At 40.0% G+C, this 24,605-nt stretch overlaps 12 protein-coding genes across 12 annotated transcripts; 6 read left to right on the top strand and 6 right to left on the bottom strand.

The window, feature by feature from the left end:
* Positions 1-786: 786 nt before the first annotated feature.
* On the bottom strand, positions 787-2,699 carry JH06_4242 (cytosolic FE-S cluster assembly factor; the record flags this gene model as incomplete). The annotated part of the gene is made up of 12 exons (XM_014671517.1): positions 787-957; positions 989-1,064; positions 1,095-1,141; positions 1,172-1,295; positions 1,326-1,757; positions 1,789-1,932; positions 1,964-2,058; positions 2,092-2,151; positions 2,182-2,295; positions 2,326-2,401; positions 2,437-2,514; positions 2,548-2,699. The coding sequence occupies 12 exons, from the start codon at positions 2,697-2,699 to the stop codon at positions 787-789; spliced, it is 1,569 nt and encodes a 522-aa protein (XP_014527003.1).
* Positions 2,700-2,780: 81 nt separating this feature from the next.
* JH06_4241 (hypoxanthine phosphoribosyltransferase) lies at positions 2,781-4,939 on the top strand (the record flags this gene model as incomplete). The annotated part of the gene is made up of 6 exons (XM_014671516.1): positions 2,781-2,873; positions 2,905-3,024; positions 3,054-3,168; positions 3,199-3,332; positions 3,363-3,449; positions 3,479-4,939. 6 exons carry the CDS (start codon positions 2,781-2,783, stop codon positions 4,937-4,939), a joined length of 2,010 nt encoding a protein of 669 aa, XP_014527002.1.
* A 120-nt stretch (positions 4,940-5,059) lies between these two features.
* On the bottom strand, positions 5,060-5,948 carry JH06_4240 (hypothetical protein; the record flags this gene model as incomplete). The annotated part of the gene is made up of 4 exons (XM_014671515.1): positions 5,060-5,125; positions 5,152-5,657; positions 5,689-5,757; positions 5,789-5,948. 4 exons carry the CDS (start codon positions 5,946-5,948, stop codon positions 5,060-5,062), a joined length of 801 nt encoding a protein of 266 aa, XP_014527001.1.
* Positions 5,949-6,298: 350 nt separating this feature from the next.
* JH06_4239 (guanylate kinase) lies at positions 6,299-6,827 on the top strand (the record flags this gene model as incomplete). Its single annotated transcript, XM_014671514.1, has 2 exons — positions 6,299-6,376; positions 6,408-6,827. The coding sequence occupies 2 exons, from the start codon at positions 6,299-6,301 to the stop codon at positions 6,825-6,827; spliced, it is 498 nt and encodes a 165-aa protein (XP_014527000.1).
* A 977-nt stretch (positions 6,828-7,804) lies between these two features.
* On the top strand, positions 7,805-10,543 carry JH06_4238 (hypothetical protein; the record flags this gene model as incomplete). The annotated part of the gene is made up of 8 exons (XM_014671513.1): positions 7,805-7,843; positions 7,874-8,430; positions 8,460-8,841; positions 8,894-8,923; positions 8,955-9,007; positions 9,040-9,103; positions 9,134-9,183; positions 9,256-10,543. 8 exons carry the CDS (start codon positions 7,805-7,807, stop codon positions 10,541-10,543), a joined length of 2,463 nt encoding a protein of 820 aa, XP_014526999.1.
* JH06_3832 (40S ribosomal protein S18) lies at positions 10,230-11,007 on the bottom strand (the record flags this gene model as incomplete). The annotated part of the gene is made up of 4 exons (XM_014671512.1): positions 10,230-10,545; positions 10,577-10,765; positions 10,800-10,941; positions 10,965-11,007. 4 exons carry the CDS (start codon positions 11,005-11,007, stop codon positions 10,230-10,232), a joined length of 690 nt encoding a protein of 229 aa, XP_014526998.1.
* Positions 11,008-12,169: 1,162 nt separating this feature from the next.
* Positions 12,170-13,205, top strand: JH06_3831 (hypothetical protein; the record flags this gene model as incomplete). The annotated part of the gene is made up of 4 exons (XM_014671511.1): positions 12,170-12,287; positions 12,321-12,584; positions 12,615-12,963; positions 12,995-13,205. The coding sequence occupies 4 exons, from the start codon at positions 12,170-12,172 to the stop codon at positions 13,203-13,205; spliced, it is 942 nt and encodes a 313-aa protein (XP_014526997.1).
* Positions 13,206-15,631: 2,426 nt separating this feature from the next.
* JH06_3830 (tubulin gamma chain) lies at positions 15,632-17,132 on the bottom strand (the record flags this gene model as incomplete). The annotated part of the gene is made up of 6 exons (XM_014671510.1): positions 15,632-15,823; positions 15,854-16,609; positions 16,640-16,766; positions 16,798-16,907; positions 16,941-17,053; positions 17,084-17,132. 6 exons carry the CDS (start codon positions 17,130-17,132, stop codon positions 15,632-15,634), a joined length of 1,347 nt encoding a protein of 448 aa, XP_014526996.1.
* A 588-nt stretch (positions 17,133-17,720) lies between these two features.
* Positions 17,721-19,067, top strand: JH06_3829 (transcription factor IIh subunit; the record flags this gene model as incomplete). The annotated part of the gene is made up of 7 exons (XM_014671509.1): positions 17,721-17,739; positions 17,771-17,855; positions 17,888-18,188; positions 18,219-18,389; positions 18,420-18,665; positions 18,696-18,898; positions 18,929-19,067. The coding sequence occupies 7 exons, from the start codon at positions 17,721-17,723 to the stop codon at positions 19,065-19,067; spliced, it is 1,164 nt and encodes a 387-aa protein (XP_014526995.1).
* Positions 19,068-19,134: 67 nt separating this feature from the next.
* JH06_3828 (hypothetical protein) lies at positions 19,135-21,255 on the bottom strand (the record flags this gene model as incomplete). The annotated part of the gene is made up of 2 exons (XM_014671508.1): positions 19,135-21,175; positions 21,206-21,255. The coding sequence occupies 2 exons, from the start codon at positions 21,253-21,255 to the stop codon at positions 19,135-19,137; spliced, it is 2,091 nt and encodes a 696-aa protein (XP_014526994.1).
* Positions 21,256-21,744: 489 nt separating this feature from the next.
* On the top strand, positions 21,745-22,678 carry JH06_3827 (phosphatidylinositol transfer protein beta isoform; the record flags this gene model as incomplete). Its single annotated transcript, XM_014671507.1, has 4 exons — positions 21,745-21,878; positions 21,909-22,173; positions 22,204-22,616; positions 22,648-22,678. The coding sequence occupies 4 exons, from the start codon at positions 21,745-21,747 to the stop codon at positions 22,676-22,678; spliced, it is 843 nt and encodes a 280-aa protein (XP_014526993.1).
* Positions 22,679-22,814: 136 nt separating this feature from the next.
* On the bottom strand, positions 22,815-24,241 carry JH06_3826 (3-hydroxyisobutyrate dehydrogenase; the record flags this gene model as incomplete). The annotated part of the gene is made up of 6 exons (XM_014671506.1): positions 22,815-22,935; positions 22,965-23,185; positions 23,218-23,556; positions 23,589-24,059; positions 24,090-24,153; positions 24,198-24,241. 6 exons carry the CDS (start codon positions 24,239-24,241, stop codon positions 22,815-22,817), a joined length of 1,260 nt encoding a protein of 419 aa, XP_014526992.1.
* Between the last annotated feature and the right edge of the window lie 364 nt (positions 24,242-24,605).

The following is a 24,605-nucleotide window of genomic DNA, read 5'->3' as shown; positions in this document are numbered from 1 at the left end:
CCACTTCGATGGGAATTATGGACCACGAGGAGGCTAAGCGCAAGCATGTGGGTGGAAAGGTCATTGGTTTCTTCTACTAAGCAGATTTGGGTTCAAGTCATTGAGGGGAGCTTGTATTTGTTTGTTGGAATGAAATAGGTGTTCTTTGAATTATGTTTAGATACTATTCAGGCCGTTTTCCAGAGGTATGGTACAATGATACTCCTCGTTGTTCTACAAATGAGCCAAGAGAAAGAGCCATACGGAACAATGCTTCAAATGTAGTTATCATAGTCGTTTTTGTTTCCTTGTCCTTCAAAAAGCGTTCTCGGTCCTCCATAAGGTGATCGATCAAGTGTTTACTCGATTCTAGTTCTTCTTGGACCGATTCCAACTGTTTCTGAATCGAAGCTTTCTCCAAAGTAATTGCTTCGATAGCATCAAGAAGGTCTGTACCTTCCTCTTCTAACATCGAAGCCTCCGTTTGAAGATAGTTGCGTTCTGAAGTGAGCTGTGACAGTTCATTAGAATTCTGATTCCACCTTTCAGATAGATTCTCTGCTGAGTCGTCAAATGTCGGGTTCGGGTTGTGTCCAATCTTCGTCCTGTCACCCTTTTCTTGGATCTGATCGGACTTCTCAAGAGAATTCGATACTAGAAACTGAAGATAGACATATTCCTTTCGAACTGCCTCAATCTCCTTCACTAGTTGATGAATCTGATTCCTCATATCATCGTTGGATATAATTTGACTCATTCATACACAGTCTCCGTCGTGATTCCAAAACAAACAAAACACTAAAGCGACTACCAATTGAGCGAATTTACAGTGACTTCAGGAATAACATGATATCGAGTGTGGAATAATCGATACGCCTCTTCACTTCCTATTGTAATTCCCAGATTGTCATAGATTGTTTGCATGTTCTGAATAATCTCCTGCAGATCAAATTCTCCTCCTTCGTTCCTATACATGCTCTAACTCTTATCCATCTACATTTCAACATACACTCAATGTATCTGCAATTGTCATCATTTCCTCCTTCTTTTCTGGCCGAATTTGACCTCCTCCATTCAAACAACCACTTCAATCACAATAACCCAACATTTCTTACCTGGGACATGCCATTACTTCCACTGCATCATAGAAACATTTTCGTCTCTATTTCTTAAATTACTCATTCAGTCTCACTCGCATCTTCATCACAAGATTCTGAATATTCCGGAATCCATAAATAAAGGCTCCTTTGAAGATTGTTACATCTCCTTCACACACATCTACCTCAATAAAGTCACTATTTCGGACAGTCCGTTTTCTGTTCATTACATCATTCCTCTCATCCTACTGAATCACCGCCTCTGGATGCTGTGAAAGAATATGATGAAGGAGAGCCAGCAACACACCACCACTGGAGCTTAGAACATCGTTACATGAAGATATCTTTAACTGGTTCCACCAATCAATATTTAGTTGAATGGAACGCATTGGCACAGGCTCTGGCAACGGTTTCAACAACAAATCATAAATCTCTTGTGAGGTGAGTACACAGTCAATATCTTGAGATCCCTCAGGTGAAAGGAAATCTCTTCGGGAAGCCTCTAGCTTGCGATCGTAACATGAAACTACCGTAACAATGTAAATATCCTTTGACTGAAGCGAAGAACACTGATTTGGAAGGAACTTCCGAATCAGTTGGCCCATGATTTGTTGGGCAGATCGCACTGTAGACAGGAAGGGAACTAATGCATGCGATTTCTTCTCTGCATAGCAAATCCACCTGAATGGGAACCATGACAATCTATACATACCCTGGACAGTTGCTGGTAATGAAAGGAGCATTGGGTGCAACTTTCGGTACAGTATTTGGATTCTTAAAATAGTCCTGATTTTGAACGAATGGAATGGATGGATCGAGATGGTTGACATCGACCACTTGACCTTCTGCTGGATATCTACAGATGACTCATTCAGACAGATTTCAACACAGCAATATCACTGTTAACAGCATAGGAAGGATTGGTCACAAGATCATCCAGTGTTGTTGAACCTTCTTTGCGGCATTCATATTCGTAAATCGACTAGAGACACTGATTTCAATCAATAGATCCTACCTCCACCAAAGCAATGTACTCACCAATTTCCTGTTGAAGAACAAGATCAACCCCGTATGACTATATCTGATGAATACAATTTATGTCTACTTGAAGAAGAGACTGGATACGTAAATATGCATCACGAATGGAAGTTCCAAGTCGGTCAGCGATCGAGACACAAGAAGGTCTCGAAACGATTGCAACATACACGCTACGTTCTCTCTAGTGATCAAAGGAACAACAAATCATCACTTGCTTCATCTGCTGTAGAAACGTTTCTGTACTCTGCTGCTGAATTAAGACGGTCTCTGCACTTGTAACACATCCACTAACACACTCATTGCATTCATCGTTTCTTCTTACCTGCAAGCAAGGCAATCAGCTAAAGAAACACTTGCAACTTTAGTTGCACTGCTTTTTATCACATCTGCTTTATTACTTCTAACCATCAGCATTAACTTCGCTTCCTAATACCCAAATTGTTCATCAAAATCATCTTCCATCACCAACTGTGTCTTCCCCCCTCCTTGAGGTGCATTCGAAAACAATCCTGTTGAACAGGCTTGTGCAGGAGCAATAAAGTCATCCAGATCTCCTAACAACACCTTTCCAGAAAAATAACTCATCTTTGATGAAAAGGAAAGGCGTTTCACTCAGAAATAAAAGAGGAAGAAACGGCAATTACTCAGTGTTGTCAAATTCAACAAATGAGAAGGCCCAATGAGCGAAAAGGAGTTGTAGTTCTCACTGAAAAGAACTTTATGCCAGCAAATAGCTTTTTCATTCCAGAGTTCTACCGAGTGAGTTTTCATCTGTGGGAATGATGTTTAGGACAAGATCGCTCATGTTCTGTTGACCCAAGGAATGATCAAGGACCGAACTGCCAAGTTGGCTTATGATATTAGTCAGGATTTTCCTGGAGAGCGTTTGCATCTGTTGTGCGTCTTGAAGGTAGATATTGGAGAGTGATTATATGAAAGGGTGCTCACACATTTTTCTCTGAACTTGTTCGCCAGTTGCAAGTATTGAAGGTCCAATTTTCCTATGATTTTGTGAAAGCCAAGAGTTATGAAGGAACTTCATCAACAGGAAATGGTAGGACTCTCTGATCGTGTTTTCAACTAGTAAAGATCGAGGGATGCAATATGGAATCATTGAAAGGACGGAATGTGATCATTGTAGAAGATATCATAGATACAGGCAAAACAATGTCAGAACTCATTCCATACTTCCATTCATATGGGGTAAAATCTGTTTCTGTAGGGATTTAATGGTTCTATCTATAGTAGTCATGTGTGTTGTTTGAAAAGAATACTCCTCTGAGTAATGGATATCAAGGTAATTACTGTGGCTTTGTTATTCCGAACTTCTTTATCGTAGGAATATCCTGGAGACGAACATATAGGTTGGTTATGGTATTGATTACAATCAAGCCTACCGAGATATGAAGCATGTTTGCATTATTAATCGTTATGGTATTGACTACTTTATGAATAATAAATTCTATGTTTGTTTGATACTTGCATATCTTGAATTGTGTTCTGAAAGAACACAAATCCTTTCAATGGAAACTGAACCCCCTAAAACTTACTTTGGATATACGCTAAAACAGTTGGCATGTTGTTTTATATGTTACTATGCCTTTTTAGCCTTTGGTGGTACAGATGCTTCCAAATCAGTCTATCTTCCTTTGATCCAAAAATTCTATCATTTAGAGTATGACTATCAGGGTTTATTAGTCTTTACTGCATCATTAGGATATACGCTGTTTTCTCTCTTTGTTGGTTATCTCACAGTTAAGATTGGAATTCGATGGACATTATCGATTGGATTTCTTATCATGGTGTTGTCATATTCTGTTGGTATCGCTATTGTACACATTGGTTGTATTGTAACAGTGTTGGTGATTGCTGGAATTGGTATGGTATTCTTGGATGTGGGCATCAACACCTGGGCGACGGTTCTCTTCCAGTCGCACAAGGCGACAATGATGAATCTCCTTCATTGTTTTTATGGTCTTGGAGCGACAATCGGACCCATCTTTACAGGTTTTATCAGTCTTCATTTGAAGATGAGTTATCGTGGTGTTCTTATTGCCATTTTGGGTATCTGTGGAACAGCTCTGCTTGCCACACTTTTTATTCCCAAATCCGAATCTAAAACAGAAGAAGTGGAATCTTCATCTGAGTCAACCTTCACAATCCGAACTGCTCTCTGCCATCCAGTTGTATGGCTGATGGGCTTAGCACAAGGCTGTATCGCTGGTACGGAAAACATTACCATGAACTGGGCTCCAGTGTATCTGCGCGATTTGTATGGTTGGGACCCTGAAACCAAAGGGGCAGGTTTTGTATCAGCCTTTTTCCTTGTATACACTATTTCTCGTCTGGTGAGTGGATTCTTGATTGATCGACTTGGAGGAATTCGATCTCTTGTTATTTATATCTGTACACTGATTTGTGTGTTTGTGACTGGATTCATTTTGGGTGAGAAGGGAGTGTATTGCTTGATAGCATCAGGCTTTTTCATTGCACCCTTGTTTCCTACATTGCTTACCATTGCAATGACATATTTTGGGAAGGATGTTGACAAGTGTACTTGTGTGATCATGTTCATGTATATGATTGTGAGTCAAACCATCCAACTCCTTGTTGGAGTCATTATGAAACGAGTTGGTGTCGAATGGGGATATCGTCTTGTTGTTTTGTTAATGGTAATTGTCCTGGTGGATGTGCTTGTGATCAACAATCGCCTGAAAAAGAAACAGGAAAGTCTTCTTTCAACACAACAACCTTTGGTTTTGTCTGTTTCTTATAGAATGAGATGCACCACTTTCTTCACATTAGGTTGCCCATGCAACAGATAAACACCATTCCATTCCTTCATTTGCATACCACTGGCCCAGCCAAAGGAGCTCCACCAGGTCAATATCAAGTACTCACACTCTCGTAACAATGCAATATCGATCAATGCGCTGTAGTAACCCTCAAAACGCTTTCTGGACATAACGAACGAAGTGTGAGAGACAGAATGAAATGGAGGAATGAACACACTATCTGCAAATTCCCGTTGAAATACCTTTAACACATCATCACTATCTGTAGACACATGAATTGTGACTACATCCATGGTATAATTCATCATCTGACAATATTCCCGAATCGTCTTCACACACAGTGGAATATCCCCTAAATCAAGATATCCAGCGCCCTCTCGAGTATTTGCTAGTTTTCCTCCAGTTCGGAACTGAACTCCAATACGATGTTTCCGAAATTGTGGTCTCCATTGATCCAATGTTGCCATAAACACATCAGTATTGATGAAGAGAACTTGATAGGCATAGTGAAGCAGTTCATAGTGTCGAGTATTGTAATCAGATGAGCTCTTCGCTATTCCCAACTTAAACATCACCTGCATGTGTTCCTCATTGTCTAAAATGAGGTGACTCATATCAGTTATTGAGTTGAAGACAACTAAATCTTCCTTCCATAATTCATTAAGATTCCTTCCAGTAAAGCTCTTATCAAGGTAATAATCACCAATGGTGTGATCATACCAAATCATCGATTTATTGATACAATAAGCTACAAAGGAATCCATACTATGTACTCTTACTTCCAGAATCGACAGGATAAATATCTGAAACATTTGGTTTGAAGTACAGAAAATAGGAGGAAGAATCAACTACAAATAAGGCGGTAGGCCCAAGTTCTACCTAAAAACTGACGATGTGTCACAAGGGAGAGTAAATATACAGAAGCTAATGATCGATATACGTTACCTATTCCAAAGGCTTCATTCTCCTTGAATATTATCTTCCTCTTAGGGTAGGTTGGATTAACAGTTTTGAAATGACTATCTTCGTCTACTTTCATTCTACTCAGGTTACCCGAAGTAGGAATATCCTTTTCCACAGTTGCACTAGGTTTTGAAAATGTGCAATTGCCGCAGGATAGAGAATGACATGCTTGTTCTTGTTTTTCCAAAGCAGCATGATACAATTGTTGAATTGACAGGGAAAAGAAGAAAATAATGAAAACAACGAGAATGGAGGAGAAGTTCATCATTATTTGCTGGTGATAATGAATCGGGTTCTGTCACCAGAATACATGTCAAAAGTGATTACACCAAAGTCACTTCTAGTTTGTGACGATTGACTGAGACTGATCATTCTGTAGTCTGTGGTCCAAGTGGTGTTGGAAAGACTACACTAATAAAACAGTTAATGAAAAGGCATCCAGAACGGTATGGTTATTCTGTTAGTCATACAACTCGACCTAAACGGGATTCTGAAGTGGATGGAGTGCTATATTTGCGACATGAATGATTTATAGATTGATTACCACTTCACTACCGATGCATCCATGAGAAAGGCAATTGACAGGAAACAGTTTTTGGAATTTGAATGTGTCCATGGTCATTTATATGGAACATCTATACGAAGTGTGATTGACGTGATTGAGAGGAATCGTGTTTGTGTCTTGGATATTGATGTTCAAGGAGTACAAGATTTGATGAAAGGTGGTTATTGTGCTTCTTGGATTTGGTTAGAACCACCTAGTTTGGAAGTCTTGTCCCAACGATTACATAAACGTGGTAGTGAAGATGAAAATACGATTCAGATGCGTTTACAGAATAGTCAGAAGGAGATGGACTTAGCTCATCGTCTTCCTTTTTCATTGATCGTTCACTACGACAGTGTAGAGTCTGCATACAAACAATTATGTGAATATTTGGGGTTAACAGAGAAATGAAGTGGTAATGTTTATTTTTGCATTAAATAGTCTGTCAACAAACGACTCTGAGATAGTTATGATGATTCCATAATGAAAAGGAAACAACAGAAGAATTACCACAAACAACCGATTCTGTCTACACCAAATGAGATAATGAATTTTGAGTGATATCTGTAGCAAGTCAGAAACCTCACTGTTTGCCTTTTCAGCACTCCATATGTAGGAAAAGCAGGTTGTTTGTTTGAAAATCATAACTCAAACAGTATATTATACTGCCATCCAAAACTAACTAAATCAATGAAGTATGGCAAATACACCAAAAGGCAACAACATACTTAATTCCTCTTCCAATCCTATTTTGAATCCTTTTCTAAACGGACTCAAAATAGGATTATTCCAGAATAACAATTTGTGATTGTCATGATTCCATCGAATCATCAAGTCCTTATGCAGGGATATGCACTAGCTACTGGAGAGAATATTGGATATAAAATTGGACAAAAACGATTCTACTTTGTGCTAACCGATTCTTTGTCCTATTACGAAACGGAAGAATCCTTTACATCGGGATCCAAACCGATTGGAATAATCTTGCTAGAGGAATTCAGTATCTCCAAGAATGATTCTCGTGGAAAGTTCCAACTTGCTGTTCATGCGTAATGCAAGGATTTCGATCGATTAGCCTTAGATATCCGTTATCGGTACAACTCACAGTAGAGAGTTCTGAAGTACTGAATAAGTGGCTCGAAGCATTTTCTCACTTGTCGAAACAGAGTTTTCTTCCTCATTTTTCACATTAGATCATGTAACCTCATTTGTTTGTTAGATATTTACAGATATATAAGGTGGAGATTTGCTACCATTAGAGAGTCTTTAGATAAAGATAGAGATACCTATTGAATAAGGGAGTTTCATCGATGAAAGATTCTTTGTCAATATCTCACTTATTCAAAGGAGATTCAATTTGTTTTTGTTCTATTTCAGTATTTCCAAGTATGTCAACAAGCGATTCCACCCAACATCTTCTCTTGGAGGTTTGGATGTATTCTGTTTATGAGGCATAGGTAGAGAAGTTTTTATCGATCCAGGCGCTTGCTCAGCATCCAGAACTCTTGGAAGAGTTGGATGAGGAAGGATACATGCCTTTGTCCTTTCTTCTAAACCAACCGTCTTTGCAGGACTCATCTTCTCAATTAATCGAGCTTTTGAATGCATGTCCCGAGTATTCTCTATCTCAAGATAATTCGATGGTTCGACTTGCTATTCCAGTTGAACGCCGGACAGTAATCCTACGGGATATTCCAGAACAGGCAACAGAAGATGATGTTGCGAGATTAGTACAAGATCCAACAGTTACTATAAAGAAGGAGGTTGCAAATAGTTGGTTCCTGCAATATCCTAATGAAGAAAAGGCAATGAAAGCCATTTCGGTCTTACAGACTTCGTCCCTTCTGGGTGAACCTGTGAAAGCTCGCATGAAGAGCGAGTTCTATAAGAAGGAGTTGATGAAGCAAGTGAATGCTTGTCAAGTTCCTCGGAAACTCTCGAGTGCTGCTTCTCCCTTCACTCCTGAAGGAGGTTTTACATCTTGGGGTAGTATTGGTTTGCCCAATGGTTTAGAGTAGGTGCTATTTTTGCATAGTAACATAGTTTCGGCTATTATGGCCAAATGATGGGTCCTTCGACACTTCCCTTAGTAATTACTGTGTCCAAACCTGCTGGATATGAGGGTGGTTTCATTCATTACTCGAAGGAGGAATTGTATTCGATCGTGAAGGATTCAAAAGATATATCGCTTCCAGAAGTGTCAGAGGAAATGAAGAGTCTGGGGATTGTTACAGAGAAGGCAAATACAGAATTGGTCGAAAAGGGAAGAACGATGTCCATTGATCAGGCTTTACGTGGGCGTGCTCCGAGAACTTGGTCTGTTGATAGTATTGATTATACAAGTCTGGTAACGGGAGATCTCGGTGAAGAAGGCGAGAATCTGCGCAAGCGAAGAAGGCATCAAAAGAAGAAGCATTCGTTGGGTGTTTGTTTTGTCCACATTTCCTTCGGCTACTCACTGATTTTCGAATTTTTAGACTTCTGTGTGGCCCTATATCATGGATTTGGTAGGAATAGGATGCATGAAGTGAGGAGTAGAGAGATGGACCAAGGACACTCGAATTGATGTATTCTGATTTTTTATCATCCTTGTTGTGATTCATATGACTATTGTAATTGGTAGAACGCCTGAACAACAAGATTACATTGAGAAACATAAAAACACATATCACTGCAAAGCATGGAATGTAAGCATTGTGTTAGGAAATGAATTGTAGAAATTCCGGCAGACTTCTCCAAGGTGCGTATATTGTCAGATTCTAAGAATGTAGATTGTTTCGTTCCCTCTCCTATGATAAACTAAGCCAATTGTAATTCATTTAGGTTGTTTTCATTGTAGAGCAGATTTGGATCTACCTCATATATATCTCCATTCTCATGGAAGTGGTCGTTTGCCTGCTTCTTCTGTCGGCGACTCTTTGGACGCTCCTTCCCTTCTTGATCCTTCTCCTCGTGGTTCTGCCATTCAGTTATCTTCAAAGCAAGTTCTCGATGTCCAATCATTAATGCTACCTCCACTATCAAAGTCTCCTCCCAAGCCGGCTTTAGAACCTACCAATAGTTTAGAAAAGGATTTGGAGATGGATGCAAGTACATTGGAGTTGTTCTTGTCAGGCAAACTGGATGATTACGATACACTTCGTTCTGTTCGCGTGTTATCGCATACTCCTACTCCACCAACTACTCCTATTCCCAACCGTGTACAAGAGCTGGTTTCAGCAGAACAGGTCGAAGAGACACCAATTGAGGATGTGAATGTGACGGACCCCTTAGCTCTACCTCCGCTAACAATGAAAGAACCACGAATGTCTGATTCATTACATTTGCCATGTGTTCTGGAGCAACAGGAAGAAGATGATGCCTTTGTGGAGGCATTGATGAGAGAAAGAGAACAGTCCGAATATGGCAATCCTGCTGTGTCCCCCGTTCTCTCTTACATTTCTCCAAATCCTCTTGGGACAACTCTGGCATCTCGGCCAATGCAAACAGAAAAGGTCCACACTTCAAGGCCATTATCTCCTGTTGGGAATATGACTGTTTCAGGACCATTAGCAGAATCGAAACAGCCACCAGCTCCGACTCCCTCGATTGACAAGTTGTCAGCAATAGCCACTGGAAGAGAGTTTGTACTGAATCACAAAGCTGTGAATGCTGCCCAATACAACTTTACTGATGATGAAGATTGTGACTCCTCAGAGACAGAGGCTTCTCATTTCTCGAATAGTTCTATCACACAGCTGTCGTATCATTCGTCGGCTCGTGTATCGCAGTTGTATCCCGATGGGGAATCAGAGGAGACTTCTCATGGACACATCACAACAGAAACAGTGGTAGCTTCAGATCCTTATCAGAATCCCTTACAGTTATTGCCAATCGACCCAATGCCTCGAAGGGCACGAACTGTTTCAGAACTGGAACGGGAACTAGAGAGAGAGCTGAGTGAACGAATTCGGCAATTTTCGTGCTATGTTTGTTCAACAAACACTCCATCCACCTTTCAGTCGCATCAACAGTATCTTTACTTCTTGGCAGAGCAGAGACACCCACAGACTTTCCGAAACGACCAGTGGTCTTGGTGTGCTGACCACGGACCTTCAAGTTCCAATAGTGACGAAGACCACGGTTAGCACTAACTATCACTATCTCACATCTTCTCCTACCGCATCTTCTTCAGACGGTTCAGATCCTCACGGAGATTGGCCTGGAGGTTGTTAGCAACGATCTGCTTGTACTTTCCAGTCTCAACATCCTTCTGTCTGTTCAAGAACCATTCGGGAATGTTGTACTGCAGAGGGCTCGAGATAACGGCAATCAGTCTATCAATTTCATCGTTGCTCAGCTCTCCAGCACTAAAAAATCATTTCATATAGAATCACCAAGTACCGCTTGCGGATATCAACTTCAGCCTTCTTGCACACAGCAGTGGCAAAACGACGACCAATACCCTTAATAGATGTCAGAGCATACACGATTTTCTGCTTTCCATCGATGTTAGTGTTGAGCACACGGAGAATGTGCTGGAACTCTCCCTGATTAACAAGAGCCTACCAAAAAGGTTAGAGTCGCTTGTGAGTGTCAACAAACGTACCATTACGAAAGGTGTTTCAAGTTAGTAGAGAAAACTATTGTAGAATAGAATCGCGGGAATTCGACATTCAAAATGAATCCCTGTGGATCAAGGAAATGATTCACATTGAACGATAGAAGAGATCCGAAGCGTTGTATCCTTGTCATTTTCACTTTTGTCATTAGGTGATTCACAGTTTTTCATCTCTATTCTTGTGTGGAGATGGTAACAACGAGTCGACTGTATTCCTTTTTTGGCTATTGTGTCTTTTTCCCGATGTGGATGCTTTGTATCTTTCTCTGTGTATCTTTTGTTTCTACAAATGATCCCTGTAGAAACGATTGAATAATTTGTCTGTGGAAGGGAAGCAAGTTGTAGGTGTTTTGTTTTATCGTTAATTAATAGGTCTGGGTGTTCGAAAATGTAATTTGTAATGTTGGATTCATAGTTACTAGGCACATAGTTCCATGTTGCAAAATCATGGTATAGTAGGAGTACTTATCTGTGTCTATTGTAGGAATATTCGAATCACACATTGGTTCACCGTCCCTCTCCGGTTCCATCTGTTTTGTTTAGTCGTATGCCAACTCGATCTGTTTTTCAACCCATTGCAAGCAGTGGAATAAGTTCAGTGGTGAGAGTGAATACAACGATGAAGATGAATCCTACAGTCAAGGTGAATCCAACAATCATGGTAAATCCTACAGTCAAGGTGAATCCGACAACGATGACTACCTTGATTCCAACTGTAGCAGCAACAACGATTCCACCTACAGAAATTAAAAGCAACCCTACCTTCATTCCCACTCTCCCTCTCATCTCTTCGTCACAATACCCTATCATTGATTATATGAAAAGGAAACAGGTGAAGAATAGTTGGCGAGATGATTCGTAGATTGAATTTACCAAGTATTTCTAAAATAACCTCATCATTTCTAGAACTCTACTAACAGTAGCTACTACAGTAATTGCATCCACTGATCCTGCAAAACAGATGATTCAATTGAATTCGCTCAAAGTTCTTAATTCTTTCGCTCCCTTCGTTCGGACGGTTCTCTTCGATAACAAAGGAGTTTCCTCGGCATGGAATCTCAAAAACATTCATGTCATTCACAATGTCCAGTTCTTGTGATCCCAACTCCTTATTTGTAGAACAAATCCTTTTGGTACTCCCTTGTTCAAACCAATGGTGGAGTATGTGGAATCTCACTACGACTCTGTGTTTTATGGTTACTGCAATGGAGATCTGCTCTTCCATTCTGATTTGATTCTTGTATTGAATTCGCTTGCTGAGAAGATTCAACGTGGAGTCCTGAAATCGAAGGTATTTTTTGTAGGTCGGAGAGTGAATTATGATCATATGAACATTAAGCCTATTCCTTCAGGAATTGAGGCTCAAGATGCGATGATCACAAAGTATGCTAATCAGGGATACTTGTTCCAGACGGATGCTGAAGATTACTTCTTCTTTACAAAGAATACGATACCATGGAGTTCAATTCCTGATATTGTGATTGGTCGACCTGGATATGACAATTATTTGGTTGATTTTGTGTATCATCGTCAGTATGAAATAGATCTGATCGATACGACTAATGCCAGTGTGACCTTGTTATTCTTGTGATGGATAGTTCTGATCGTTCATCAGACTGACAAAGATGGAGCCAAAGCGGGGTTTCGGAGCAATCTAGATGTGAGGTGGAATTTGGATCGAATCGGAAATCATTGGTACATGGGTCGAACTGAGTATACTCCATTATGGTTGCAACGAACAGAAGATTCGCGAATGATCTTACAGCCTCATGCTGTCAATGGGGTTCATTACAATGATTGTTATTTAGAGCAAGAATTAGCGATTATGAGAAAGTATATCAAACCTACTGATGTATGTTTGCATTATTCCCATCGTGCTGTGAGAGGAGTACTGATTAAACTATGTCGGAAAGTAATCACTGTCTTGTGGGATGGAAGAATGCGAAAGTGATTTAATAGAAGATATATAATGGAATAGTGAAATGACTAAGCAATTTGAGGGTAATTCCAACGTGGAGATTGTGTATGCTTACGGCTTCACTGTAGAACGGCATAATCAGATGCAGTCTGCTGACTCTTTTCGAACGTATATCTCTGCTGTTCAAGCACGAAAACTACAGTTTGATGTTGTAATTAATGATGGACATGTAAAGCCTCAGGTTGCTTATGCCATATCCTGTTTTCGATAGACTTGTTAACTCCTTTATAATCCCTTGAAACCATTTTTCTCTCCTCAAGGATTCATGATTGTTCTAGGAACTGGTCTACCAGAAAAGCGATACTATGGTGTAATCAAAGAGTATTATACTGTGGTCGAAGAGTGCATATGAGTAGTGGTGGTAAGTTGTAGATGTCTTCAGTCTCGAGTTGCAGGACAAGAGTTTTCTGGAATTACTGTATATCAGAATTCTCCCGAAACTACGCCGTTTTCCAAACCATCTTGGTGGTTTCTTGTTTGTTAACATGTTGGGATCCCACAAAGGTCAGAAATGTATAAGTAGAAAGGTATCATCGTCGTTACTGATGAAAAAGAAGTATATGGATTTAAAGGCTGAAGAATAGTAAGAGTATGAAGATGGTTTGACTCCAAGTAAGTTTGATCAGAATATTCTTAGAATTAAAAATACAGTAGACCAACTATTAGGTCGTAATCCTGATGGAAATAACGAAGGTATGAAAGGTTCTGGAAACAAGCCACAAGATGGTCGTAGACCAGAAGAATACCCACAGCCCCTAGACCAATCATTACCTGTAAAATCTGTTGATAGAAGAATCAGTGTTGTGAAAGGTGCTGGCAATAAGCCACATGATGGTCCTAAACCAGGAGGCCCGCAGCTCCTAGACCAATCATTACCTGTAAAATCTGTTGATAGAAGAATCAGTGTTGTGAAAGGTGCTGGCAATAAGCCACATGATGGTTCTAAACCAGGAGGCCCGCAGCTCCCAAGGTATATGCGTCCAACTATGTCATTTAAGTATCTCACTAAAAGGGAGGATCCCAAAACCCCAGTTCGTTCAGCATCCATCCGAAAAGTGGACCCCAAGAATCCTCCTCATTATATGAAGGACACGATAAGTTCAAAGATAATGTCTGAAACACAGCAAAATAAGGTGAAAACACAGCAATCCCGAGCTATTAGCAAGGATAATCCACCGAGTTTTGCAGGCGATACGAAAGCTTCTAAAGCTTGGAGAGAAGCTGGAGAGCAGGCAAAGCAGGCAAAGCAGGAAATAGCGAGACAGCAAGAGGAGGAGGAAAGGGAACTAAACGAAAAAGTAAGGAAGTGGGGAAAGCGTCATGAAATTGTGAATCAAATGATGAAATAATCCCTTTTGCTATAACTGTTTGTTGGAATAACAATACATGTGATGAGTTGTTCGATCAAGCAAGAATCTTGAAATACGAAGATATTCAAGAAACAAACATATGAACGAGTATATTCCATCAACCTATTCCTGATAACTACTTTATTAACCTCACTTGCGATAGATATGAATAATAGTAGGTCGAACAGATTCTAGTTCACTTGGAGGACTAGTAGAGGAAAGCAAAGAGAATACAGGGGACTGAATTAGTCTCTTATACACATCGATAAACGAAGCTACAGATATAGTCCATCATAAAAACCTACAATCATTACAATGATTATCGGTATTGAGAACAAACGAGACAATGGAATCAAGCACATTTATTCCTAATAGAACTTGCTCTCCATTCTTCGCAAGATAACTATAGCAGATCTCAAGAAGAAGAAGAATCGTTGATGTGTCGAATTGTGTGAGTGTAGCTGGAGTAATTCTACTAAGAATGGACTGAAATGAGTCAGAGAAAATGTCCTCACCCGAATCACTAACTCTTCATGGAGCTAATAACACATACATTGCATTCCAGAGAGCTTTCTGATTGAATTCAGAGTGTTCTTCCGATTGGGAGTCTACGATTGGAACGTGATTCGATTCAATCCTTGGCATCACTTGCAACTTTGGAAGTGAAGGAGGAGAAAGAGAACCGTCTTGAAACTCAATCCCAGCCTTTGTATACACTTCATCGGTACGATCCTCACCATTATCAATGAATTGAACTATCAATGATCCTAACACAATGTAACCACTTCGATGATTCACTGTAACTAATTTGGGAGATTTCGGTTCTGGTGATTGTGGAGAGGAGGGAAGAAGAAATGAATGCAGTGACTCTTTCGAACGTGATGGAATTACAGTATTGTGTGAAGGGGTTTGAGGGGAGTGTGCAAGCGTTTGAGTTGTCTGCGGATGCATTTGGGTAGTACCTTTTGGTAGATCTCCCATCAGCGCCCAAATATCCTTCAATCTCACTCCATCATTGATATCATACGTTCGAGGTGTTCCCATTCAATTGTTTCTTCACCGTTCTACCATTCCGAACACTCTTCCGTATTGGAGTCGGATTTACATTTGTCATAATTCCTAAATCCTGTTTCCTTTTCTTTTCCTGCAAATACTTCTTCATGCGGGCCCTATGAATAAGCCTTGTAAATATCGTTTCTCTACTTAGCGCCACCCATCCAATTCATGATCCAAAGGAAATGAAAGACATTGGAGTTGGAGGGAAAACATTGATTTGCACAAACAGTTTCTAACCCATACTCCATTGAACATAATCTTCACTTTCTGATTTTTTATACTCTTCAACAATGTCGGTTAATAACTGTCGACTATTCACAAACTCACTGGAATCTCCATTAAAAAGTGGAAGATTTAAATAATTGTGAAGGTATGCTTTGCGTCCAAAGGACCGATCAAACTGAGTTCCAATTCCCTGGAAGATCTATCCTTCATTCACTATTAGCTTCCTTACACTACTCACACCACTATGGTTTGCAAGCATCAACCCACTCACCCGTGATGCTGCTGGGATATACGGACTCCTCTTCGCCAATACTACTTGAATGGAATTGGGACCCCAAGGAATGAAATGTGTGGTATCCTGTTCCCGAAGCCGTTGTAACGATGAATGAACCTCTGATGGATCCACTTCTCCCTGGATAATATGAAGAGCACTCAAATACACTCCTCTTCGTGTATTTACAGATGCCATCAAATTCTTGTTCTGCAACAAGCGACGCTGGACATCATACACCGATGTCTTTCGGACAGTCGCCGTTTTTGTGACGGAGGCCTCTTGCAAAGGGGTGAAGGCTGTAAGGAGGAAGTGTAATCGAGGGGATGGAACCAAACTAGCAACCATACTCACTAAGTCGCTATTCACATAACCAGGATAACGAAGAGAAGCCGTTGAGACTGACAACACACTGCTTACCAGTGCATTCACATGATTAATTGTAATTGCCTCAGAAGAAGCTGTTTCAGCAACAATTGAGTTCAGAGAAGTATTATCAAGAACGATTGTACTGTCTGCAAACTCAATTAACCGAGAAAGCGTCAATGTACTATTATAGGGTTGTGTAACAACATCTGAAGTCTCTTTCATGCTTGGAAAGACAGAATAGGTTTGAATCAGTTTATGAGGAAAGGCATCTTTCAAATGTTCCAACAAATATGAACCCATTCCGGATCCTGTTCCTCCAGCAATAGAATGGGTAAGTATGAACCCCTAAAAGTAAGTCCACGAAGCCATATCCACTTCAAAACTATCACAATCCTCAGCCTCTCGCGTAATGATATCGAGCAGATCTTCTCCATATTTGTCTGATTCGGTATATCCGATACCCCAATTGTTTCCAGCTCCCGTTCCTTCTTTGGGAACAAAACTACGATATGAAGATTCAGATTAATGGGCACATATTTTCTGGATTAAATAGCTTTCGATAATCCGATTCCTGAATCGTTTCAATGACTTTAGGTTCCAAATCAAGCAAAACAGCTCGAGGAATGTAATGATCATCATCTGCCTATCCAATCAAACTGTAGAATATAAAATATACTTGATAAAAGAAGACATCTTTCCGATCTACACCTCCTTCTACAAAACTCTTCAGGACTCCATCCGGACCGATTCCATGCTCTTCACACATTCGTTTCCAGAATTCAAATCCGACTACATGAAACTCACAAAATCAATTCCTACTCTGATTTCCACATTGACCAATTTGAAGACATATCATTTCTCGAGGCATGGTGACAAGTTGTGTGATTGATAGGATTTTTGCATATGCGAAAAGGAATGATATTATATTCGTCTGTTTCTCTAAGTGAAAAAAGATGACAAATGTGGGAAAAGTGTGCTGCACAGTTACAGATGGAAAAGATCGTTTTCATTATCTCTAGTTCGTTCCATACCATTCTCTTTGTATCTTTTTATTCCAAGCTTAGTGGTCAGAATGGTTAGTATTGGAAAGGATATTCATGGAATAGAAGCACTAGTGCGAATCTTTCGGAGAAATCAGATATTGAATCGATATCTTTATTTGGTATACAGAAGAACACAACAGGAATTGTTCTGGATGTAGAGATAAGGAATATTCGTTGATGAAGGTAATTAAGAAGTATGCTTTATATTGTGGCTTTCACTCCCAAGTTCACTATTACTTGTAAGTATCATCACTTGTTGTAAGGAGACCATCGCATAGAAGAGCGGAGTATCGGGATCATCAAAGAATCGAATTTTGATATATCCGAATGGATTCTGAACTATAACAGAAGCCAAAAGAACTCTTTTACTAGTAATGTATCCTCACTTGTTTGTTTGAAGTCTCTTCTCCGTGATGGAAGTGGATCCAGAACGTAGGATAGGATGAACTATGATTCTGGATAGCTGAAATCCAGAGTTTCCCCTGGGAACGCAAGTATGAGAACACATTTGAAGAAGAAGAGGACGAACAAAAAGGAGAGAATTATTTGTACGGTTTTGAAATGTTTAAATGATAAATAGAGGAGAGAAGGTGGATCTGGAACGAAAACGGAAGGAACGGGAACATCGAATAGATTATCCGGTGAAACGAGATATCTTTCGAAGTGTAGTGGTGGTTTTGGATTTATCGTATACAATGTCGGATGCAGACTTCAAGCCTTCTCGTTTAGAAGTAGTTATTTATCAGCTCAAGTCTTTTATTCATAAATTCTTCAAACAAAACTCGTTGTCCATGCTTTCTATTGTGGTTTCGCATGATCGAAAGGCCTTTCTATTAACACCGTTGTCACGAAAAGCATCGGATCATCTTCATGCTTTGGATGTTGGATTTTCTGTGTCTTGTGATTTCTAGGATTTGTCTTGTAGTGGAGCGTTTTCATTGCAGATTAGTCTTCAGTTGGCCATAAATGCGATGATTTTGAGTTCAGAACAATACAAAAAGGAGATTCTCTGTGTTATCAGTTCGTTGAACACTTCAGATCCTCGTAATATTTTCGACACCTTTCGGTGTATTGAAGAACAAGTTGGATTATATGGGCATACTGAGATGTAGAGAATCACTTGTTCAGTTCTCAGTCTCTCAGGCGAAGTATTCATTTATAAGAAGCTGGCTACTCTGACAGGCGGTTCGTTTTGTGTTCCTGAAACTGCTTTTCAAATTCAAGATTTCTTCCTTCATCACTTGCAGCCACCTGTATCCAAACAAGAAGATCTTCCTTCTGCATCACTCGTTCCAACAATCAAACAACCAGGTGAAGTGCAAATCATTGGTTTCCCTCCACTTGTTGAAAATAGCAATGTAATGCTGGGATGGTTCATAAACACCTAGACGTCGTATTATTGTACGTGCCATATGAAATTATTGGATTCGTACTACAAGTGTCCTCGATGCCAGTGTATTGTGTGTCAACTACCATTATTATGTCCTATTTGTAATCTAATGCTTGCTGATTATACGAGTTTCACCCGTTCTTATCATCACTTGGACCCTCTTGTCAATTTCACTAAATATGAATTGAAAACGCAGTCTTTGTTCGTTTTATGATTTGTGGTGATGTTTAGACGTTGTTATGGGTGTTACTCAGAGTTCCATGAAGGAGATGTGTGTATGCAGTGTCCCTCCTGTCATAACTTGTTTTGTGAAACCTGCGATGATTTCCTTCACGAAAGCATCTATCACTGTCCTGGTTGTCTATACTAATGTGTTTGTATCAAACAGTATAGTATCTGCTCACATAGATGAGCAAATTCGAGAGTAATTACGGTATTCAAAAAGAGAGAGAATCAAAGTCATTGTAATAATCAAAGGTTGTACTGAGTTCATACTCCAGATCCTCCAAGGATACACCTCCAAAAGTGTCTGGTTGAGGAGTTGGGGTCCATGATTCGGATCGCATATGAAGCGGAACAAACTCGGGAATGGAACTGACTCTGGACTGCAGACGCTGGAGTGAGTGGGTACTGGGCCGGAGCAGGTGCCAAGAGAGCGAGCCATTATCTGAAGAGACAATAGAAGTAGTCTCCCTGGGTGTGGAAGGAGTAACAGGAGAAAGAGAGGACGGAGTAAGAGAAGAATCTATGGGAGAGAATGGAACAGGCGTAGTAGGAGTGACTGGTGAGAGTGAAGGAGCTCTAGATGACAGAGCAGAATGATGGATTGAAGAAGAAGCAGATTCATCATTCCTCCACAAATTCCTTTTAGCTTCTTCAATCAAAGGTACCAAAGCAGCATAGGGTTTCTGTCCATTTTGAATCATAATTTCTTCAAAAGTAATCACATGCTTCCATTCTCCTTGATGATGAGCATTTAGAATCAAGTATTGAAGTGCCGAATAACTCACATCTCTCCATCCATACACCAATTTATCAATCTCTTCCCATTTCCCCTGTTCTACCAAGAGACGTACAATGGGTTCATAATGATGATGTGTTGCTTCCACAGTCCCACTGGCCTTCACCTCCTCTAATACACGTAACGCAGGTTCCAGTTGGTGACAACGAGAATACAGATCAATGTAAGCATGATAGAAGAATGAAGTACGAGGTAAATGCTTCTGTGCAAACAGATCCACAAATTGTAGACCCATTGTTAAATCCTGACATAGTCCACACACTATCATCATACGTGCATACGTTGACGTATCAGGAACAATACCCTCATCAATCATATCATGATAAATTGATAGAGCATCACGTAATGAACCAGCATTCCCTGCAGCAATCAACATTGCTTCATAAGTGAACTTATTCGGCTGACACTGAGTATCAGGACAACTCCTCATATAGTTAAAAACATGAAGAGCTGTTTCATAATCCTTGGCTCGACTACACGTACTTATAAAAGCTGTTAGGATATATAGATTTGGCTCGATTGAACACATACGCATGTCATCAAGAAAGGCTTTTGCTTGATCTAATACACCTAACTTTGCACAACATGCCATCAGAGATGTATATGCATGCTGACCAAGAATATAACCGCGGGAACGTAATGCATCAAAGAATGACAGAATAATACGCAACTTCAAATGATTCTCCAAGTGAGTAGCCTTCGCAATACCAGAAAAGAGGGCGCTAACACACACTGAACGTGCAGGCAAAGGAGCTGATTTCACATCTTCTAGTAACACTGCAAGATCGGCATGAGAAGGGAGCTGAGGACAACAAGCAGCCATTAATGAGGAGACTGTATATTCATCAGGAGAGATGCCCGATGAATTCATCTTAATTCGCAAGCGAAAGGCTTCCCCAGGCTGATTTCGCCGTGCGAAATAATCGATTAAGAGGTTAAACATGTAACTATTAACCTCCACATTCCTAGAAAATGCATCATCCAAGACATGCTCGGCCTCTTCTGGACTATTACTTTGCAGACAGCAACGGATCAGCACAATAATTGTGTGTTTGTCAGGCATGATGTGATCAGCCAGTAATTGACGATAACCAACAAATGCCTCTTCTTTTGCCTTGAAATCTTCACATTTCTTCAGATACACATTGTAGAGGAGCAAATCGGGAGTCAAACCACGATTATGCAACTCCTTCATCAATAAAGAAGATAAACGAACACTATTACAACTCTGAATTGCCTTCGTATAGTCACGGATATCCAACTCGTAGGGAAGAGAAAGTAGCAACTGAATTTGGTCTTCAATATTCCCTCCCGACTTACTGATCGACGACATAGTGCGCAGGATGTCGTCCTTCGTTTTCCGTAGTGATGTGGCGTCCAAAGGACCATGCTGCATAACTCCCGTTTGCATATTACCTTCTGCCACTCCTGAAGCATAATGGTACATTTCCTGGAATCTACCAATCAACCACTAGCGACATCACTACGCAGAAGTATCGGGAACAAAATAGAACGAATGGTTCACCGTATTCTGCATCCCTGAATTGGTTACAGAGTTATGGTAAGCACAATTCGAAATCTTAGGGCGAAGGTTCTGGTTAATAGAGTTGGGAACCGCGCTCTGTCGAATAAACGGACGTGGTAACCTCGCTATTCTCGAACCAAACATCTAAGTTTATGTGATGAACAGATGGAATAGTGGTTAGTCAATAGTCTTTATTATTATGGTATCACTGAGCAATCCACTTTGTACTGGCGCCATAACGTGATGGATTGATTATACATGGCTAGAGAAGAAGTACAATATCACCTAATCCATGAAAGAGAGGAGATTATTTTAGATGCTGAGATCATCAACACATACTATTAATACTACATGTATATCCCTTTGATAACCTTATTTTCAGTCTCCATTGATCCGTTCATGTCTTGTTCCATTGTTCGTCATATCCGGTTGATAATCAAGAATCACTGGACGGATCAGTAGATCCCGTACGAAAGAAAAGCCATATTTCTTATCGTCTAGATGATTGTTGAATTCCGAATCCCACTACCAATTCAGGTTTCTGATTTCGAGATTGCGCAACTGTTCATGATCACGAAGTTACAGGAGAATGTGACCGGAGGAGGTGAAGGAGTGATTATCCTGAAGAATGAACCGTTTTATTTTGGAATGAGTGTGAATCCTAGGTTTGACAACACAGATGGTCATATGGGGATTTCTCCTGTTAGTGGAATTACTGTACCCAAAGCAAAAGGTCAGTATACTTTAAAGCACTATCTTCTCGCATCTATGTTTCCCTCAGTTGTCAAGGCTGTACTTCCCAAAGATGCATTGTATTTAGTTGAAGAAGCGTGGAATTGTCATCCGTACTGCATGACAGTGATGACAAATGGTTATTTTGCCAAGGATCGTTTCCGTGTGACAGTTGAATCCCGCTATGTGGACGAGGATGTAGATATGACATGGATGAGCGATATATAGGGAACGATTGAGAACATTGTGAATCTAGATCCTGCTTCTCTCAAGAAACGAGAGCGAATTATTCTGGACATTGCCAAGAGAGAAAAGAAGGAATCTGAAGACATTACTCGTTGGCACAGTGAAAAGCGGAATATCGGTCCCTTGCAAGAGGGCTGGTATGAGAAGCATTCGGTTCCTCACATCATGTGGTGTTACAAGACAGTAACAATTACAGCAAAATATTTTGGGTTGCAGACGATCATAGAATCTTTGATTCGAAAGCAACAGGAAATGATCTTCAAGCGCTCCATGTGTCAGATGATCGTTCAAATGGATGAATGGGATGGCTTGACCATTGAAGATATTCGTGTGATGGAGGAAGAGACCAAAAAGCGATTAGAAAGTTTGATTCAAAGTGAAGAATTATCTTCTGAGTAAGTTAAGAGCTAGAAGTATGATGTATAGATTGAAGGAACAAAAAGCAAAGACAAAGTAACGTAATTAGGAATTCACTGTGAAAGTATAGTATTTCTGGGTATAATGTTTGTTGAAAACAGATAGGAAGTCAGAATGAGAGTAACTCATTGTTAATGAGATTTGTTTATGTACTCTCATTTCTACTAGCAAATACATTACATAATGGGTCTCCACACCTGGGAAACATCGATTTGATCACTTCGATTACTTTGAATTACGTCTTCTCCAATTCGACAAGCAACAGAAGTGACTGGAGCATAAGAAGAAGGTAGTGCACTCAATATCATACTTCTCATTTCACTTACAAAGTATGTTTGATCGGCTCAATAAGATCGCCTATGGGAATCTTTGTAGACTGTTGAGATTCTTCATCCATTGTTGGAAATGACAAATTACGTTCAATAATTGTAGTAGGATTAGCACACATACTCAGCAATCGTCCCAGTAACTTAGAATCAGTTACACCCAAATTCCTAGCAGTAGAATACACCTCTTTCAAAGCCTGCTCTTGAATTACGAGATACTGCTACACATCACATCATCCAAACTAATTCCTACAGAAACAATCATCTTATAGATAATCCCTTGATTCTTATGTCCTCCAAACAATACAGAACCAAGCGAATACAAAATTGATCCTACTGTCTCTGAAGGAGAGAATTCACCTCCTAAGAAGATAGAAACAGGATTCTTATCAAATGATTGAAGAGTAGTTGGAAGAGGGAAAATGGAACAATCATAGTATGGAATTGAATACGAAGAGGCAATTGAATGGACCTTATTTGAAAATGTTAAATCTCCTATACTACAATCAATGATTGTATGTTGTGAAGAAGCTGAACTGAAAATATTATGATCATTGGTATAGAATGAAAAGGCAGCAGATTCAGACGCAATCTAAAGTCGTGAAACATGATGCTATTCTGTACAGAAACAAATATTACCTCGCATTGACTGAGAAAGGATGGAAGCGAGGGTTGGTACTGAAGGGCTGTCACTGGAAGCAACGCCAATTGCGATGTAAATGAAGCATCCGATTGGACATATGAGAAAGTTTCTTTATGAGTAAGAACAACATGGTGATGCTTTGACAGAAGTCTCTCAACAAGAAGGCAAGCAAAGGGACCATTTCCTATGACACCAACTGGACTACGATGGGAACATAGTAACAAGCGTTTGGACGTAGATAAAGGAGAAGACTCAGTCGAACGACCTTGTCTCTTTCTTGGATTTCGTCCCATCAGTTCATCATACAACGACGACAGTTTCGTTGATAACTTTCCTTTATAACCATGACCGCGAGGTAATTCCTCTCCAAACAACGTTCGCTGAGCATTCCTCGTAATCGTTCCTTTCTTTTGCTGCTCACGTCCTGAATAACATCTAATTTCATTTTGCAACTACTGGAACAAAAAAAAGAAAAGAATTACCACTTCTGTACAGGTTCTTTCTATTCGCTTCCATTCTTCTTCAATTGGATGAGAGGTATCAATTCTAATAATGAGTGCGAGAATATGATGGAACATGAACAAAGGAACTGTGGGGTTTCCGCTACCTTGCTCATTCTGAAGGCATTCGCCATTACATGGAATCTACAAAGGAATATCCACCTCATTTCTGTACATTCATACTACAAGCAAGATAAATGAAATACTGCGTTTATCAACGGTTAGGACAAGAGATAAAAGGACAAAAACGCAAATAACCGATCGATAGAGTGTGTGCGATACTGCGACAATAGGCAACGAATAATGGGATCCCATTGTCGCAATATGACACACAATGCTCATTCACAAAAAATAGTAGTATGTAATCCAATCTGTATGCAGTTGGCATGCAGGTATCTTCAATACAGAAACGGTAAGATGAGTCGTGGATGTCAATTCAACACAACAGATACCATTCTATTCATAGTGAACTTTCATTACTTCAACTATACACCTGTT

The sequence above is a fragment of the Blastocystis sp. subtype 4 genome, assembly GCF_000743755.1.
Source record: "Blastocystis sp. subtype 4 strain WR1 chromosome Unknown seqid_0158, whole genome shotgun sequence".
Lineage (NCBI taxonomy): Eukaryota > Bigyra > Opalinata > Blastocystidae > Blastocystis > Blastocystis sp. subtype 4.
This window is presented reverse-complemented; position numbering and strand designations above follow the sequence as displayed.